General features: G+C 49.5%; 1 protein-coding gene across 3 annotated transcripts; it reads left to right on the top strand.

Moving 5' to 3' along the window:
• Positions 1-5302: 5302 nt before the first annotated feature.
• Positions 5303-18557, top strand: Dusp4 (dual specificity phosphatase 4). Of its 3 annotated transcripts, none has more exons than XM_076852454.1 (4): positions 5303-6155; positions 14784-14929; positions 16021-16240; positions 16786-18557. In XM_076852454.1, the coding sequence occupies exons 1-4, from the start codon at positions 5723-5725 to the stop codon at positions 17169-17171; spliced, it is 1185 nt and encodes a 394-aa protein (XP_076708569.1). In that variant the 5' UTR covers positions 5303-5722; the 3' UTR covers positions 17172-18557. The 3 variants fall into 3 exon arrangements, with proteins under 3 accessions (XP_076708569.1, XP_076708570.1, XP_076708571.1); XM_076852455.1 differs by lacking the exon at positions 5303-6155 and adding an exon at positions 6366-6607; XM_076852456.1 differs by lacking the exon at positions 5303-6155 and adding an exon at positions 6929-7069.
• The last annotated feature ends 1139 nt before the right edge of the window (positions 18558-19696 follow it).

Here is a 19696-nt window from a genome sequence, read left to right as displayed (position 1 = left end):
CCTAAGCGAAGTCAAGGACATTTCAAGAATAATATATAAGTGGATGAAATGCACTTTATTCATGACAGCCTTTTTCCTCAATGTTCCCAATCCCACAACACAATTCCATCCTCTTCTGGAATTTTATTTTATTTTTTTCTCTAGTGAAATTTATTAGATGCCGCTCTGCAACAACATACATTGGCAACCACACCTTGGATAGAACAACTCTTAGAAGGCACAGTCAGTGTTTTGGACATATTTGTTTCCCCCATGAGCTTAATATATTTTTTTGAATGAATGAATAAATAAATATAAAAATATACACAGCTAGCTGGACACAGTGCATGCCTGTAATGCCAGCTACTCAGAAGGCTGAGCAAGGAGGGTTGCAAGTTTGAGGCCAGCCTCAGCAATTTAGCAAGGTCCTAAGCTAATTACTGTCTCAAAATTAAAAAAAAAAAATAAAATAAGAGTCTGGAAATGTAGCTCAGTAGTAAAGCGCCTCTGGGCTCAATTTCCTTTACAGGTTAACCCCCACCCCCTGGCAATATATCTCTGTGTGTATTATATACACACACAACTGGAACAACCAAAAATTGTTGAGCCCATTTTTGGGGAAAGCATTTGATTCTAAAACTCATTTTTAGAAACCTGAGAAGTTTTATCATTGTTTGGGACATGATAAGTGCTTGACTTTTGCTCTCCATTAGTTTATATTCTAAAGGAGGGACAGAGAGGAATGGGAATTGCTCTTTCTGTACGGCATTTTAATGCATCAATTTTGGATGGGATGAGAGGAGGCTAGTGAAGTTTGGGTTTGGGGTTGATTTGAGTTTGCCTGCTCAATGTCATGCAGGGTTGGAAATGTACTAGACGTATAACTCTGTGGTCCAAACTCTTCATTTTGCAGGAGAAATTTTTGGCCAACGGAGAGTGTTTTACCCCAGGCCACTAAGCTAAAAGGTGGCATGTCTTAGATTGAATAGTTTTCAAATAAAGTAGTAAGTGAGGGAGGGGAGGGGAGGGGAGGGGAGATAGTAGAGGATAGGAAAGGCAGCAGAATACAACAGACATTAGTATGGCAGTATGTAAAAAAGTGGATGTGTAACCGGTGTGAATCTGCAATATGTATACAGGGTAAAAATGGGAGTTCATAATCCGCTTGAATCAAATGTATGAAATATGTTATGTCAAGAGCTTTGTAATGTTTTGAAAAACTAATAATTAAAAAAAAATAAAAAAAAAAGTAGTAAGTGAAGCAGTGCATTCAAACTTTTCTGCCAGCCAGTTGTAGTAGTGCACTCCTATAATCCCAGCTACTCTGGAGGCTAAGGCAAGAGGATCGCAAGTTCTAGACTAATCGCAAGTTGAGTAACTTTGCCAGAACTTATCTCTAAAAATAAAAAGGGTTTGGGATGTAGCTCAGTGTTAAAACCTTTCTGCAGAGTCCCTGGGTTAGAAATTTAGCTGTTTAAATAATTTGTCCATAGGGTTAGCACTAAAAACAAAAGAAAAACCAAACCAAACAACCCCTCCCCCCAAAAACAAAACAAAAAACCAGCACCACCAACAAAAAGCCTTCAGTCTATGCTTTTGAGATATCCATACCAACACCACCCCCATTTGATGGGCAGAAGTGAGCAGGGGAGGAAAGACATTTTCCAGTCCTATGGTAAGTGTTGTCTAAAGATACCCTTTGGTTACACAGAGGTCTCTCCTTTGAGCATGAGATGGCCTCCCAATTCTTTTGAGCCTACCTACTACAAGAGGGTGAATACAGCCAAGTAAAATGGATCTTTCCTGTACTAGCTCACAGTAATTACTCAGGTCTTTGTTCAGGAAGTGGGAATCACAGGAGTTTTCTTTCCATTGCTACTTTATTAATTCATTAATGATTTTTTTCAGGCAAGTCTTATTCAGGTACATTGGGACAGGACAGTGAGTCAGAAGTTGGCATCAAAACCAGAATAGAAGCCATAGTCCTCTCTGGGGATTCAGTTTGAGATTTCAAATCCCCAGATCACACAGTTTCCTAATTGGAAAGAAATTTTCTTAAACAAGAGCAGGGGTTTTGCCAGAGCCTGACAGTGACTAATAAGGTCGGTCTAAGGACTATCTGATGAAAGAGAAGTTGGATTTACATGTCACAGTAAATTTTTTAAAAGTATTTTCACCCCAAGGTTTACTCCTGAATATAAATAAAATACCTCTCTTTGGGCAATCCCATCCCAATTCCAGCAGATATGCTTTAGTTAATTAAATTAACTTTGAAATGACATTCAACAATATTTTCCTCCCAAATGCCTTTGTTTTCTGCAAGATCGGCTTATTGACAAGCTGATCACAAGGTTCACGTGTAAATTGATTGTTTCCTACTCTCATCCTGCAGACCAGTTGGAGACCAGCTATATGTCATTTCCATACCGGGTGTTGGGTAGCTTCGACATTGTATCCATTTGACTGGGGACCAAATGGCCCACACTCTTCAATTTAAAAAAAAAAATTATTTAGGGTTTTTACACAGGATCCGGATAAATATAATACCGTAATTTAAATCTCATTTGTTGAAATTTAGTGGCTGAGGCTAATTCCTCAGTTGGGAGGAGGGGAGGGATTTTTGTTTCCTTCATCTCTTTTAAAAATCAGCACATCGCGTTTGAAACAAAAGCAGCTCTCAGCTTAAAGGCTCTAAGTCCGAAGTTGCTGTCACCCTCCAGGGAACAAGCGCGCAGGCGCGGGTACGCACACGTGGACACACACACACACACGCGCCCGCCCACACCCCCTTCCGTGTGACTCGCCTGCGGGATTTACGGCCTCGCCACCATGGATTACTGTCAGGTGCAGAAAGCAACTCTTTGTTCCATGGGCATTTTCCTCCCCCCGGATTTGACTGTTATTTACCGGCCACGTGAACGCTGTGCCCGGGTCGAACTGGCGGGGAAGTGCCCCAGCTCAGTGGAGACAAAGGCTAGCAGAGCGCGGCCAGCCAGCGCCGCCCGGGGACGTCTCTCCAGCTCCCGCGACACGTGTGAAATTGGCCCAGAACTGCCTCAGATTTAGAGGCTCTTTCAAGAAATGTATTGTCAAAGCCTTTGTAGGGGAGTTGGGGTTTCCTTGAACTGGGAGAAAACTGGGGGCTGGGCCTAGAAGGGCCGCATTTCTGAGCTGCGGAAGAGCAGCCAGGGATAGCGAATCCGCCCCAGACAGTTGGGGCAAGGAGAACTCCTGGGAGAGGTTGCACTCCTGGCGTTTAGTGAAAGAAAACTCATTAGGATCAAGAGTCTCACAGCTACTCCAGCAGAATGAGAAATGGGACCCAGGCCCGTTTTGCACTCCCCACTGGAAAGTCAGTGCTGTGTGCTGTTGCTGCCTTCCCACCTGGAGAGCCCAGGTCCTGACAACCCTCAGTTGTGGTCCTTTCCCCGGCCGAGATGAGGATAAACTAGTGACTTGTGCGCAAAATTAAAGCGGAGGCGGGGGTTGGGGGGGGGGGGGAATCTGTAGTCAAAAGAAAGATCGTAACGCAACACCTTTAAAAAAATTAATGTCTAAACCCCATGATAAACAAAACATTACATTTTTAAATAAAGACAGGATCGTTGGAGTGCTGCATTGAGCCATTTTGTAATGAGGCAAAAGGAAAGATCCCCAGGGAAAAGCGACGCACCTCACAGCCCACCGGACCTGGGCCGGGGTGGGGGATTCCGGGTGCAGTGGGAAGGGGGCGCAGGTCCAAGGCCTCAGAGGTGGAGGCCGCAAAAGCCCCAACAGAGTGGATGGGCGGCCTTGGGGTGAGACACCCCCCCCCCCCGCAGAGAGGCTCCGCCGGGAACAAAGACAAAGGGAAGGACAGCCCGGAGGGCTGAGCCGGGTGGAAGAGACCCGGCGGCTTTGGCGGTTCTCCCTGCTTTGGCCGGGCTTCTGCGCGCAACCTGAAGTGGAATAATCGAACCCGCCCCCACCAGTGCCGTAAGCTAGTCCTGTAATTCTCTCGCTCGTTGATTAATTTTCACTAACAAGACTTGGCAAGATGTCGGACGAATAATTTTTGGCTTCTGTAAGGTTCCCTCCGCGAGCGCGCACAAACCCCCTGCCAAAAGCGGCCTCTGGGAAATTAAATGCATAAGTAAAACAGGGTGGGGGTGGGGTAATGCTACGTGACCTGGAAAGAGGGTTGCAAATCAACCTGAATCGGTCTCAGAGTTTACTAAAGCCTTTCTAGTCATTCTTTTTTAAGGGTCTAGTTACAAATCAAACGTAGACCCTAATTGTCATTTCCTAAGAAGAAATGAATGTGTGCAAGATGGGGATGAGGACTTCTCCAAAAGCCGAACCTGTCGTGATCTCCCCCCATTCCCCCACCCCCGCGCAACCACTAGAGTTAAATAAACATCTTTTAGGAAGCGTGGATAGGAGTGCCGCCCAATTCTCTTCCATAGGAACAACATTCCGTCAATTAATACCTCCCACTGGGTCGTAAAGCAACAAACCCCACACCTCACTCCTATTACTGGGCTTGGGGCGGGAGGACTTTCTCTTTCATCTTCTAAGTTGGGGTTTGCCCACGTTCCTCGGGAAGCTATAAAGCTGATTTAATGGCTTCGGAGGAATATCGATCACGCTAATGTCTAAGCCAACGTCTGAAGAATGGCATTTAAAAACGACCCGCCGGTCCGAATGCACACGGTACGTATTGGTGAAGGTCCCAGGCCCCGAGGAGCGGGCAGCGGTGCAACGTTCCCCTGTCCATTTCTGTACTGGGGACAGACCTGAGAGACTATTCCGGGTAGGCGCGGAGGCCAAAAAGGAATGGAAATCTCAAACCCGAGCCCTGGCTTTGGTTAAGGCCGGCTTCTCGCCTAGCTATTTTCTTTGCGCCAAACGCCGCGCAGCGGGGTGGAATGGCTGCGCGGCGGCTCGTGTCGGGCAGGAAGCGTGCGGCGGAGGCCTGGGGACCGCTGGCGGACAGCAAGAAGCGCCGCCGCGCTCCATTCACAAAGTCCTGGAGTCGCCGCTCGCCGGCGGGTCGGAGGCCGCCTCCCTCTTCCTCTAGGTCTCAGTTTTATGAATGGGCCTGGCAGCGAGCACCAAGCTCCCTGTTTACTCCTCTCTTTGTGACGTAGAGTTCCCGTGACTGGGCGCAAGCAGTCGGTGCTCCATTCACGCTCTGCGGAGGGGGCGGGAGGAGGGGCCGGGGCTTGGGCGGGGAGCTGGTGTGGGGGGTGGGCGCCCAGCCGAAAATGGAAATAGGCGGGGCCTCGCGAGGTAGTAATGAATCTCCCCCTCCCCCGGGAGAGCGGAGGTGCATTAATAAATCTTTAAGCCTGGGAGGAAACTCTGGTTGGGGCAGTGCGCGGAGCTCTGGCGGCGAGTGGGGAACGGCAGCTACGCGCGGGCGGTAGCAGAAGCGGCACAACCAGCAAAACACATCCGAGGCAACAGCCGGAGGGAGCCGGTGGTCCTCTCCCGTAAACACACACCCCTCCACCGCCACCCCCTCCTCCGCGCCGCGCGCCCGCCTGCTTTGGTGCCTGAGGCCGCTAGGACTGCTATGTAACCTGGAGGCTGCGGGAATCGAGTAGAGATTGGCCCGCGGGAGCCTCTGGGGGCCAAGTTTGCGGTCACTTCTGAAGGCGCCCTCTCTTAGTCCTTATTCGCCCATTCCTGTAGCCTAGCTGGCCCGAGTTACTTTCTCTCGCCTCCTCGCGCTCCCAAGCAGCCGCTGTTCCCGGCGACTATGGTGATGATGGAGGAACTGCGGGAGATGGACTGCAGTGTGCTCAAAAGGCTGATGAACCGGGACGAGAACGGCAGCGGCGCGAGCGGCAGCGGCAGCCACAGCGCCCTGGGGCTGCTGAGCGGCGGCAAGTGCCTGCTGCTGGACTGCAGACCGTTCCTGGCGCACAGTGCGGGCTACATCCGAGGTTCGGTTAACGTGCGCTGCAACACCATCGTGCGGCGGCGGGCTAAGGGCTCCGTGAGCCTGGAGCAGATCTTGCCCGCCGAGGAGGAGGTGCGCGCCCGCTTGCGCTCCGGCCTCTATTCGGCGGTCATCGTATACGACGAGCGGAGCCCGCGCGCCGAGAGCCTCCGCGAGGACAGCACCGTGTCCCTGGTAGTGCAGGCACTGCGTCGCAACGCCGAGCGCACAGACATCTGCTTGCTCAAAGGTAAACGCGGGCGCTGGGGCGCAAGCTGGAGAGTAGGTGTAGGGGGGCTTGGCGGCCTGTGCCTTATTGGACGTGGGAAGGAGTATCCAGAGTGATTCTTGACTGCGGGGATCCCCGTGCGCTCCTTTGTGCGTGTTATTGTGCATGGGTTTGCTAGGTTTTTGTGCGTACTGGTGCGAATACGAGTTCCCAGTCCTCAGGGACAGCGCTGGCGCGTTTCCCTGGTCACCTGCGATTTCGCACGCGTTCTAAAGATACCGCGTTTATTTACACTCACGGTTCTGGCCTAGAGACCCAAGCGACTCCTCTTGAGCGGCGCATCTCGGAGTCCTCCCATCTCCAAATGCTCCCAAGTACCACTGTGCGGGAGGAGACAAGATAGGCCTTTTAGGTTGGCGGGCCGTGACCCTGCACTGAGCCTGACTCTGAGGACCCGAACGCTGAGTAAAGAGGTGAAGGAGGGTAAGCCCCGAGGTGGGATTGGCTCCGCAGTTTCGACTGAAAACCAGCTCTGGGTAAAGGTACAAATGAGAATTGGGTTGCAGACATTGTGGGGAGAGATCTCTGACTCGTCTCCCGCTGCCCAACTCCGAGCTCTGCTGGAAGGTGGCCAACTCACGCCGCCTGGGGCTGGATCCAGGCTCCGGGAGCTGGAGGCTAGAGAACTGGGTAACAGGGGGACGCCCAGCGGAACCGTCCCTCTACTCCCTTGCTTATTCGCACGGCGGCGAATTACGACCTTTTGTTTAGACACCATTCTCGAGTAACGGATGGCGGCGCGTGCGGGATTTCGGTGAACCCCGGAGAAACTCTTGGTGGCGGGACGGAGGGCGGGTGCCTTGTCAAATATGGAAGTTAGGAACCCCTAAAGAAGTCACCGGAGAGACTGTTCGCGGTAGCACCTGCCGAGACGGGTCGGTCTGCTGCTCTCAGGCTTGGAAGCGGGCTGGGCGCGTGGGGTCGGGGCGCCCCCTGTCGCGCTGCGCCCCTTCCTCCTGCTGCCGCATTCCGCGCATTCTTTCGCCCTGGTCGGGTCTTGGCTTCCGAACCAGAGAGGCGTTTCAGACCCTCGCCATCAAAGAGCCGCTCCTTTCTCTGCGAGCACACTTCGCCCCCTCCTCTTCCTTTCCTCTCCGGCCCTGTCCACCCCAGAGGAAGGGAGATGGGGGCGGAAGCTTCCCTCCCTCCCGCTCCAAAAAGCACAACAAAATCTCAGTGCGGACAAGCCGGGTTTGCTCTTGCTGAACAGCGGGGGGCTTTGTTCTCGGCAGTTGTTTCCTGACCATTTGACCTGTCAGCTGCTGGGGAAATGCTGCTGTTGACCTGTGGTTGAACTGCTAAGGCGATTTTGCTGATTTTTCTTTTCTTTTCTTTTTCTTTTTCTTTTTTTTTTTTTTTGAGTGAGAGCCTCCTTTCGCACCTCTCTTGAGCCCAGCACCCCCCACCCCCCAGCTCTCAGGAGCAAGTGACAGGAAGGGGCTTGGACCGTAAGGATCTGCCTTGGGCGACGCGCCTGTACCCAAAGCCCCTCGGAAGCGCTCATCCAACGTCCTGGGCAGCCAGGTCCAGCCTGGACCACCACGGTGGGCGCCTGCGCTATTGTTAGGCCTTGTGAGCTCTCCCCTGCCTGGTGCTGGCGCCGGTGGAAGAGGAAAGAAATTCCCCTGGGACGCACGTCCCTTCGGAAGGTGCAGCTGGCCTGGGTGTTGTGCGTGTCGCCAGCCCTGGAGTCCCTCCGGATTTAGAGCCAGAGTGCTCCAGTAGGTTTTCCGGCCTCTGAACCCTTAGGGCTGGGGCTGCCTTCAGTCCCACGTGGAGTCAGGGGTTTGTTTTGTTTTTCTTCCTGAAAGAAATCCGGAGGGGACCGCCTTGAAGCGGTAGCTCTGGGACTTGGCCCTTGGGCTTCCAGGGTCACAGACACTAAGGCCCCCGCTCTGAAGGAGGGAGGCATATTTTTAAGGTTTACCTTGCTGGCTTCCAGCACCTTCCAGACCCCTCTCAATTCCACCCAGAGCCAGACGTATTCAGAAAGAGGCTCAGGGCTGGTTACTGAGGGAGAGACTAATACTGACATAAACACTGGGTAGAACAGGTGACCTCTGAGCCAAATGACAGCCTTCTGGTGGGTGGCCAGGGTTCCTGGCCAACGGAAGAGAAGCATTTCCTCCCGAGGCCTACACTGCCTCTCGCTGTTTGCCCCGACCAACCAGGCAGGGAGGACCACCCACCGTCTCACAGGCCATATCCTCCCAGGTGGAAGGTGTCTACCACTGGGTCACTTCTGTATCTTCCGAAGCCCCCTTCCCTTCCCACCCCTGCCACCATCAGTAGCTGCAAGTTCTGCCCTGGGAAACAAGCACCTAAAATTAAAAGGTGGGAGAATCTTCCCAGCTCGTTGTATAGTGGTGGTAGGATATCTGCGAAGTCAACTGGGCCACATTCTGTTTAGCATAGCTTATGTCGATATGTGTGCTGAACACAGGCCGAATTAACTCAGTTCATCTTCCTCATCTTTGTCTGCTAAAAGCATTCCTAGAGAGGGCAGAAAGGGAACTGTCAATGCCTGCTACCACACCCCTGCGGGAAGGTGTGGTCTGGGGAGGAAAGCCAGGGCTCCCAGTCTCCAGAGACACAAGACTTCCATGCAGAGAAATGCGGCTTTATGGGAGGACTTAAGGGGGGTATTGGGAAGCAAGGGAAGAAACACTGCCTTAGATTATCTTCAGTAAATACCTGAATTGATTAAGGGTTGGGTAATTAGCTTCCCACTGGAGTTGTTCATTTTATTTTCCAGCTGGGAAATGAGGGCTCTTTGCGTGTGTGTGTGTGTGTGTGTGTGTATGTATGTGTGTGTGTGCTGGTGGGTTTGGAGTGAAAGGGGCAGGACATGGGGCAAGTGGTGCCTGTCATTCTTGGGAAGGGGCAATAAAAACAGCAGGATGTTTTTAGAAGTGATGTCATTCTTCCCAGCCCAAACTATCTAATTCTATTAATTGACTGCATTTCATTAAAAGTCCAGTTTTTCCTATTTCTGCCACTTCAAAGGGAGATTTGTTACTCACTGCAGATAATTAATAACCAATTGCACAAGCAAGCATTCATAAGGACAGGAATAAACTTTACCGAATGTCAATAAAGCAATACTTCTTCTGTACATTTTCTAGTATTAACCGTGTTTGCCAAAACAAACAAACAAACAAACAAAAAACAAACACAATAACCAAAATTCTGTAATATTTTCTTTTCACTAGTCAAAGATTCCCACTGGGATCAGTTTTTAAAAAGCTTCTGTAACTTAAAATCCAGTAAGGCACCTTTAGGAGTAATTTAGAACTTTTAAGTTTTCCTGATTTTATCACAGTACTCATCTTTGAAATTCCTTTCTTTTTTAAAAAAAAAAAATCCTTGGATTAGAGTTTTGGAACCCCCTGATAGTTTTAAACCAGAATTTCCTTACCCTATTAGAAGTCATTCCTTACCTCCACTATCCTCAAATAACAAATTAATCAAGTACACAAAAAATTGCAGGTATAAAAATGTTAGTTGACTTTCCTCCTGTCTGCAGTTCACCTCTTGACCTTTATCAGTTTTTGTCCTGATTGCAAAGCTGTCCTGGAGCTGTTTTGAGCAATTGGGAGGATAATCTAGATATTTCAGTTTCTTCTTTCCTTACTTATCCTTTGGACCCTTGTCACCCTGGGCTTGACCATACCTGGAATGGGAGTGGGGGTTGTGGCACCACTGGAGTCTTGGCTACTCTGGTGACTGTTTTCTTTCTTTTCTTTATCCCTGTCAGCCCTAGGCATGCCCAGGTTTCATACCTTTTGTGCCCAAAGGGAAAATAGCTTGCTTTTCTGTTTGTAAACATAACACAACGCCCCTTACAGCCAAGGATTGGGTGTTCACAGTTATAAAATGGTAGGCCTTAAAGATAACTTGCAAACCCTATTGACATTCTTACATAATTACAAAGAATGCAGCAAACTCACAACTTTTGTCTTCTCACTGCAGGCTAACAAAAGTAACTAAAGACATGTAGCTGTAAATTGGGAGTGGAAACTGGATTCTTAAGATGGTCAAAGCTTCTTTGAGCTCCTCCTTGATTTTGTAGGAGGGGTGGACTGCACCCACCAACACAGAAAATGAGGGAGAAAGAAGGGGTGACCATTTAAGAAGCCAAGAAATTCCTTTAAAAGAAGTCAGAACATCTGAAACCAGATAGCTGTTTTCCTTACTGGGAGGTAGTTCCAGGCTAACAAAGAGGAAGCATGACAGGAAGACAAGTTCACTCTCCAACGGAAGCCAGTCTGCTGAATATAGCCGATAGCACGGGAGGACTTGGAAAGACTGCAGGCAAGATCTAGACCCCAGCCCGGGGTTAGGGGTCAGCCAGTTGGAAGACTAGCTGGTCTCCCTGAGTGTGGAGTCCTAGATGAGAAGCCCACCCAGGTGTATTCTGAGGATTACTTGGCCTTTACACGGGTGCTTACACTCATGTGTGGTGAAGTTCTCAAAAAATGACCTTCAAACAACCCAGACTCTTTTGCTGGGCCAAAGTAAGGCCTTGGACCCTATCTGGGAACCAGTGGTATATTCTGAGCATTGAGAAGGGTGGTGGGGAAAAAGTGGCAGACCCATTAAGATCCACAGCCACAGGCACCACCACAAGTCAATCCTCCCCATCCCAGGTTCCATTAAGAATCCTATTAAGGTGATATTATCAGCGCTAATCAGCCTGCCCTTTGGAAGGCACTTATCTCCTACTCCTGCAGGGGCTGGAGAATTTGTGGCAAGGGGGTCATTGTGATTGCTAAATTTTCAAAATTGCCTTGCTGTGTGAGTAGTAGGAGAATAGGAAGCTGAACTGTAGGTATTGTTAACTCTTCAAGTTAAGTTGGGAAATCAATCTCTGTTCTCCTTTCTTGACTTTCAAGGTCAAAGATTTTAAGAATAGCAAGTATATTCTTAAATAAGGACATGGGGAAAATAGGTCAAAATTAGTAAGAAGTCTGTTATGAAATTACGCTCACTGGGACACAGAAAAAACAGGTCAAAACTCATTGGCATTTCTGTTAGGAAATTTTATTCAGGTGCCTGATGCTTTGCAGCTGGTAAAACTGACCAGGAAATAAGCAGGTCTTGGACACTTAGAAGCACACCACACTGGAACTTAGACATCATTGTAGTCTGAAATCCTTATATTCTGAGGGTGGGAAAATTTAGTCTTTAGGAGAGAAAGTCCTTATTCTCACAGCTGGAAGCTAAAATTGGCCCCAAATATGCCTCCACTTGTTCTTGGGCACCTGCTGGAGATGCAGGTCCAAACTCCTTGGTATAAGGGGAATAAATTTTGGATAAAAATTGGTGATCTGAACCTATCTATTAACCGAGCTGTGGCTATGGTACTAGTACAAATATGGGGATGAGTAGGAAGGACTGAGGGAAAGAAATCTTGGAGCACAGTAAGAAATCTTCCATGCACGTAAGAAATATGTTGAATTTACATCATGATCAAACAGGGATACATGCACCCCTGAGACAAAAGTTACAAATGATAACACTCTTTTTTTAAAATGCAATGCTAAGTCCTATTCTCTTAGAGTCTCCCCCCACCTCTCTCTCTTTAATGCTGGTTGTTTTTTCTTAATGACCCCACTAAAGACCCCTGTGTAGAGCAGTGAAATGTCAGCAGTCCTGTGTGGGTCAGTTGTTTTCCTATGAAGTCTGTCTCTCGTGATGAAGCCAGAGGCAGTACCCACGAGACGGGCCACGGGTGAATGGCAGAGATAGCTGGGCAGCAGGGTAGGCTCCTGATGGGGAGAAGTCCTAGAAATCTGGCTTCAAGCTGAATTCTGGCGCTACCCTAAGATAGAGGATACCCAGAGGCGATGTCCAGGGTGGACTTGAGTGGTTTCTTCCATCTTGTGGGTGAGCTCTCACTTGTACTCTGTTCTTTAGGCTCCTCACAGCAACCAGCCACAGGACACCCACTGTCCCCTCCCTCCCCACTACTAGCAGTGACTAAGGAGACAAAAACCCTTACACAGCTACTGCTGTCAGGAGAACCTTCCAGTGCTCCTGTCTCTTGGGCTAATATGCTTCTTCTCTTAGTTTCTTTTTGCTTGTTCTTTCAAATCCCCCAGAGAAAACCGACTTTTCCCTTATCATTTTTTCTTCTATTCTAACACTGTCTTTTCCAGGCAGTTGCTGTCTCTCTGTCCTGTTAACAATCTGCCTGGAGGGAATGAGACCTGGTCTGGCCTCTCTCCTTCACCTCTGGGGCCACCAGTCCTGCTCATTCAGCTGATCTGTGCTCCTTGTCTTCCACTCTTGTGACTGGCAGCTGTCTCTGGGTCCCTCCAGGAGAGTTTTGCAGAGCCAGTCTAATTGATTGACCCTGGGAGGTGGTGGCGGATACCGGAGCCAGGAAGGGAAGGTGGAGGTCAAGAAGTCTGGCACCTGCCCTTCCTCTGTCCACCAGGTCTCAAGACTCTGCCCAGGACGCATCAATAAAGCCCAGGAAAGAGGGCTATCAAAAGTCTGGGAAGTTGCCAGCATGACAGTCCCCTTGCTCCTCTTCGGTCTTGGTGGATTCCTGTTGAGAGAGTCCCTCAGCTTAGATGCCAAGAAAGGAAACCTGTCCAGTGCCAAGTGCAGAGCACTGGCTGTTTGAAGAATCATTCTTTCGGGGACTCTGTGCAAGGAAATGGTTAAGAACCTTTTACAGGCGGGGAAGAGGCTCAGAGATGTTGGATCATGGGTGCAGGCTGCACAGCCAAGGATGACAGGGTTGAGGTTCATCCTGACCGCAGAGCCTTTGTTCCTTCCAGAATTTAGTCTGGTTTGGTCCTGTAACCTCTGCAATGGGAAGAGCATTTTCTTGGGGGCTCCAGTGTGCCCTGAGGGCTGCTCCTGCTCCGTGACCTTGCACCCTGCTCTGGCCCCACCATTGGCTTTTAGGTGGGGCAGACTGTTAGCCTTCTAGGTGGGGAGCTTTCTTTGGTACCCCGTAACAGCCTTGCATTTCTTTTCTAAAAATGTGTGGTACCTCAAATTATGTAATGGATACACAGACCATTTTGTTTGAGATTTTTCAGATGTTGTAGAAGTACGGAGAGTGACACATGACAGCCGTTGATACAGGTGTTCCCACTTGCCCTGAGCATTGACGGAAGCTTCTCAGTAGAGGCCCACTTTGCCCGTTCTTTCCCCATTCTCTGTCTCTTACTTTTTGGGCAGCAATGTTGGCAGTCTTATAATGGAAGGGGATAGATGGGGGTTCTAATAGGAGGGAGGTGGTGCTCCCGGGATGAGATGGCCGCTGAGGCCACCAGCACATCCAAAGCTGGTAGCACTACCCTGGCCAGCAGGTTTTCCATGCAGGGAGTTTGGTCACCATGACTCAGCAGGAAGGAGGACCTGTGACCAGAGAGATATCCATTTATATCCTGAGGGAGGGAGCACAGGGGAAGAGGAGTCTCCGGTCAGAGAGGAAAAAGTGGATGCCCTGTTTCTGTGAGCCTTATGATGTGGTAAAGAATCATTTTCCTTCCTCTGAAGCAGCAGAGTTGGGATTAGGGGCAAATGCTTGACTAACCGTCACATGTCTGCTCACTGGAAGATTAATGTGGATGGCGGGAGGGAGCGGCGCCCTATATCACAGACATAAATAATGAAGAGCGTTTGCTCAAATGGGGCCACCAGCCAACTTGCCCATTTGGGTCTGTTAGGTTGGTGAGGGCTGCGGTTCCTCAACATGCAGGCCCTACTGAATCAATATCATTTCTCATTCTATAGAAACTGCAAAATAAAGATGAATTCAGAGTCAGACACTGGCAGCAGATAGGAAGCTCCCCACAAGCAACGTCCCAGAGATAAGAGAAAGTCAGAAGCATTGGTTTGAGGGTCTTCTCAGGGTTTTCCCCACCCACCTCTGTCCCTTGGGTAGAGATTGGGTAGCACCGACTATTCCACTATTCACCACTATTCCAATTAAGTTGGCCTTTTACCTTTTTATCTCAAAGTCCCCCTTCCCTGAAGATGATCCATGGATAGCCCTTCCTGGGAAAGCCTCCCCTGCCCCTAAGCTGTACTGTGACAGGAGGGGTTTCCTCAGATTGGTGCCCTTTCCTCTCCTTTGTGGCTCCTTGTGGATGGAACAAACGTTCATGAGGCCCTGCAATTGGCATCGGCTCCATTTCTGAGACCCAGAAGGGCTGGTGTCACAGGTGAATTTTTCGTCCTTTCCCCCCCATGTTGGACAACTTCTCCAAAGGAAGGGCTGGAGCCAGGGAACACAGGCATCTTGACATGCCCAGCTATTTGTCCCCCGTGCTTTTTCACCCTGAGGAGGTACTGAGCAGGCATATCCCCTGCACTTCTCAAACCGAAGTCTTGTTCTCAGAGGTTTCCAGAAGTCCCCAGCATCCTTGCCGCCAGACCCTGCTTCTCTGGAAAATTCTCTGCAGCTCTTATCTAGGCCAACAGCGCCACCCAGTGGCACCTACAAGAGCTAACTAGCACCCCATCCTAACAGCCCTCCTTAGCCTAGCAGGATTCAATTTTTTTTTCCGCTGGTGTTCTGCTGGTTGGTGCCCCTATTAACCTGAACTTCTTTCTCCTTTTCAGGTGGCTATGAGAGATTTTCCTCTGAATATCCAGAATTCTGTTCCAAAACCAAGGCCCTGGCAGCCATCCCTCCTCCTGTGCCCCCGAGTGCCACGGAGTCCTTGGACCTGGGCTGCAGTTCCTGTGGGACCCCTCTGCATGATCAGGTAGATCTAAGGCATAGAACTGGGGAGTGAGGGACTGAGTAATGCAAGAACACAGCAGGAGACTTCTTTTCAGAGTTTGGGTATGTGTGTGTGTGTTTTTTTGTTTTTTTTTGGGGGGGGGGCTTCAAATGCAGTGCCTCAATTTCAGGAGAATGTGGGGAACCCTGAGTATTAGGGTGGGATGTTAGGTAGAGTCAATTTCTTCCTGGGAATTCTTCCCCTTCCCTCTCTTATTACCCTCATTTGAGAAAAATTATCAAGACATCACCCCCTGGCTTGGCCTGGAGAATTATGAGTGGACAAAGGAGGAGGTCCACTAGAATCTGCCAGAGGGTGAAATGAGAGAACACCCTTCTCAGCAGGAGCAGCCATGAATCCCTGGTCCCCTGCAACCATCAGGCTGTTCTCCCCGCCCATACCAGCCAATTGTGAATGCCAGTGGACATAAAGGGGTAGCCACCCTTCACTAAGACAATCAGCTTGAGCTGCTGCATGTGTTCCAAGCATACCACCCCTTCCAGCCCTTTCAGTTAGATGGAAAATGAGTGAAGTTATAGAGTCCCTGCAACTCTGCCCCACAAGTCTCATTCCGAGTTTAATCCTGCACTGCCTAATTCTGCCATGAACCCCTCCTTTTGTCTGAGAGACCTAGATGGCATCTGTCTCTGATGTGCTAAGTGAAGATATATCCAACCAAATTGGATATAGCCAACCACACAACAGATAGCTTGATGACAGGCAGACGGGGACTCCTAATGTTGCAGGAGGCCCAGCAAAGCCAGTGTGGTGCTTGCTACCTCGCTTAGCATGGGGAGGTGGGCCGCCTAAGCAAGGGGGGAGGGGTCCCATAAGGCTGGGCCTGTCCTGGCTCCTCTGCCCACCAGCAGAGTGAAAGGCTGGCAGAGTTCTGCTGAGCCCTGTGACCCTCTCAGAGCTCCAAGACAGGAAGGGCAAAGCAGAAAGGCTGTGTCCAGCAGGTGTTTTCCCCAGGCCTAGAAAGCCCACCTGGGACTGGTTTGGGCACTGAAGTCCCTTCTCTGGCTGCCTTACACTCACCTTGTTTGGGTACCTTTGTGCCCTTTCTGGTGTAGGGGGGTCCTGTGGAGATCCTTCCGTTCCTCTACCTCGGCAGTGCCTACCATGCTGCCCGGAGAGACATGCTGGATGCCCTGGGGATCACAGCCCTGTTGAATGTCTCTTCCGACTGCCCAAACCACTTTGAAGGACACTACCAGTACAAGTGCATCCCAGTAGAAGATAACCACAAGGCCGACATTGGTTCCTGGTTCATGGAAGCCATCGAGTACATCGGTAGGTGGGCACAGCCCTGGGGTACTGGGTTCCAGAACCCAGTTGGGAAACCTGAGAGGAAACCACTGCGAACTTGGTGTTGTGGGTGGGACTTAGTAGGCTGTGTGTCAGAGTATGCTCGTTTCCCCTGCTCCCAACAGGAAGGCCTGTCCAATGGGTGTTGTGTGGGGCAGGGATGAAAAAAATCAATTCCTTTACCCTTGTTTGGAACCTTTTTGCATGGCTCCAGGTGTATAGGTAGTTAAGACTTTTTCCATGCGAAGGAAGACCAGGAGAATTGGATCACTGTTTTGTTTCTGCAAATGAAAATCCCTTGAATGAATAGAGGGATCTAACTGGCTTTATCATGCAAATTTTCCAGGTGTAGTGCATTTTTGATTCAGTCTCCAAATTATCCTAGAACAGGTGGAATTCTGGAGTCTTCCTACCCCCTCCCCAGTCTAGCACTGCTACCCCCACAGCCTGACTTGTGCCACATGCACCAGCCACTTGGAAGTATGAGGCCCTCTGACTGCCCTAATCCGGTCCTGGTCTCTGCCCCCCAGATGCAGTGAAGGACTGCCGTGGTCGGGTGCTGGTGCACTGCCAGGCGGGCATCTCACGCTCAGCCACCATCTGCCTGGCTTATCTGATGATGAAGAAGAGGGTCAGACTGGAGGAGGCCTTTGAGTTCGTCAAGCAGCGCCGGAGCATCATCTCGCCCAACTTCAGCTTCATGGGGCAGCTGCTGCAGTTCGAGTCCCAGGTGCTGGCCACCACCTGCGCCGCGGAGGCCGCCAGTCCCTCTGGCCCGCTGCGGGAGCGGGGAAAGGCCACCCCCACCCCCACCTCCCAATTTGTCTTCAGCTTCCCCGTCTCCGTGGGTGTGCACTCGGCCCCCAGCAGCCTGCCATATCTGCACAGCCCCATCACTACCTCCCCCAGCTGTTAGAGCCCGTCTCCCAACCCCTGGAACCAGGCTTGGCTCCCAGCAAGCTTTGGGAGAGCCACCACCTGTGTGGGCAGCAAGTAGGGACTGACCAGCTGGGGGCAGGTGACCAAACTCCGTCCCCATCCATTTCTCCTTGGCCAACCATGGGGCCAGCTAGAATGGCAATAAGGACTTTGAATACACATTAAAAGCAAACAAACAAAACACTCCAACTTAGAGCAATAACGGCTGCCTCTGCAGCCAGGGAAGACCTTGGTTTGGTTTATGTGTCAGTTTTCCTTTTCAGGTAGAAATTTCTTACCTCATTTTTTTAATCAATAAGGCTTGAAGTTATGAAACCCACAGATCCTGGCAAATGTGCCCATCCAGTTTTATTAAGTGGGGGAGGGAGGGGGGAGGGAAAAGAAGAAAACAAGTTTGCCAGAAGTGCCTGGTTCTGTGTGCTTGTCCTTCGTTGTTGTCGTCACAGGAATTTTGCTTTTTAAAAGACATCTAGGATGTGGTTTTCCTTTCTAATTATTCATCGACAGGTGAATAATTGTGCTTAATAATAAATAAAGGTATTTATTAAGAATTTCCTCAGAGTATATATGTACAAGGAGTCCAGTGACAGTGGATTTAGAATATCTTCGTGTTGATCTCAAACAGCAGAACACGGTAGCATGCAAATGTCCAAGCGGCCAGGAGGTAGACGGTGTCTTGTAGGCGTGTGCAAGTCAGCTAATGATCTTGAATTTGTTGCCACTGAGAAGCAGGCAGGATGGGGTGGGAGGGGAAAGGAAGGGAAAGGACTGCTTTTTATTTTCTTTTGCTGCTGGTTCCTGGGCACAGAGACCACAACCATATAACCTTTTCTCTGATGATCAGTTTGGTGTTTGGAGCATTTTTCTCATAGGCCTACCTAGGACATGCCTATTGTCTGTGATATAGGCCCAAAGGTGCTCTTGGGAAATTGGGTACAGTTCAGATTTTTCTTCAGTGAATCATTTGGCAAGACCATGGGGGGAAAGAAAAAGATTACTAAAGATACACCTGAAATGAATCCTTTCATTAGTTGAAGCACCATCCTCTCTATTTTGCGTAAATTATAGTTTTTAATCTTAAGGAGTTTACTTGAAATATACCAATACATTCTTCTATAATTAAATTCCTGTTAGAAGAATATTTTCAAAGGCCCTCTTTTGAATCTAAAAGGGGATGCCGCGTTTCAGGTCTCCTTGAAGTCTAGAAGGGCAGGAGTACACAGGCGAGGTGGGGTGTGGGGCAGACTGCTTGCCTGCTGTGGGCTCCTGTGAAGTACATCATGGGAGTCGTGTTGAATCTTGACTTGGACTAATGCCATTTTAAGGGGTCTTTCCAAATGGAGGAATGGCTCTGGAGGGAGAAGGAATATTTCTGTGGGGAGGGATGGGAGGGGGGAGGGAGGAGGGAGCAAGTTACATGTTATTTCATTTGTAGTGTTGTGGAACAGTGTTATGGAGTGCCAGACTAGAGGTCATTGCAAACTTGTCTAGAAATGAGAGCATTTTTTAAAGCCCTTTGAGCGTCTAGATCTCAATGAACATTGTTGCTCACCCATAAATAACTTCAAGCCTCAATGTCACAATCATGATGGAATGCTCTTTCTCACCCAGCATCGCAGACAGGCCCAGGTTCACTACATTTCCTTTCGTGAACTGTGAACCTGGTTTGGCATTATTCATCCTGTCTGTCTGTCTCAAAGCCTCACCTTTGGGTGAGACTTCCTGTTTTCAGAAAAGCCAGAGGAGCCCTGCTTCCCTGGGAGCTGCTTGGCTGAACAGTTAATTGATAGAAAGGCATGAAGGGGCTGGGGTTTCTGGGAAGTAGACCCATGTAGAGACGGCATGGTTGGACATTCCCACTTTCTCCTTGATTCCTGGAAGTCACTTCATGGTTGGTGGAGAATGCAGTCTCAACTAAAAAGGCCATGGGGGATTAGGGAGGGCGGGTTGCCCAAAGAACAGATTGACTTTTCATACAGTGAGTGTACATTTGCCAAATCTGTCCTGCGTCCCCAGACTGGATCCCAGTCACACAGACAGTGGGAACTGAGGACTAGCTCCTGATGTCTTTCTCCTACTTCCCAATTCAAGTCTTCTATCACAATGATAAACCACTATTTATAAAGTCATTTTCTTTGTTCTTGATAATGGCATGAGTCCCAAACTCTTAGAAATAAAATAGAACATTGGCGTGATTGAAAAGGGGGACATTTTTTTATTGTTGTTCTCCCACCAGAAGTCTCTTTGATGACTTGGAAGAGCTCTAATGAAGATGTTACTGCAGGGTCAATCCCAATGGCCAGTGAGAATTTTCATAGGCAGCTGTCTCCCATGAAGTGACTTTTGGTGACGGGAAGCATGGTCACGTGCGTAGACTCCCAGCTTTGCTGTTGACCGTACAAGGCAGGCTCTTGTAAGGAAAGCTGCTGATTCCTTCATGGGATCTTGTCTGACCCCTTGGGTGTTTGGAGAAGCCCTGAAGGAAATAGACTGGTCTTTCTG

Source organism: Callospermophilus lateralis, chromosome 4, assembly GCF_048772815.1.
Source record: "Callospermophilus lateralis isolate mCalLat2 chromosome 4, mCalLat2.hap1, whole genome shotgun sequence".
NCBI classification, from domain to species: Eukaryota; Metazoa; Chordata; class Mammalia; order Rodentia; family Sciuridae; genus Callospermophilus; species Callospermophilus lateralis.
Note: the sequence above shows the minus strand (reverse complement) of the source record. Positions and strands in the feature narration are given on the sequence as shown.

Bases quoted from the DNA above. Each gene is read 5' to 3' on its own strand.
- Dusp4 (XM_076852454.1), top strand. From the start codon at position 5,723: ATGGTGATGATGGAGGAACTGCGGGAGATGGACTGCAGTGTGCTCAAA. The intron at 14,930-16,020 runs GTAGATCTAAGG...TTTCTGGTGTAG, and splicing joins GGACCCCTCTGCATGATCAG to GGGGGTCCTGTGGAGATCCT. The intron at 16,241-16,785 runs GTAGGTGGGCAC...TCTGCCCCCCAG, and splicing joins GGAAGCCATCGAGTACATCG to ATGCAGTGAAGGACTGCCGT.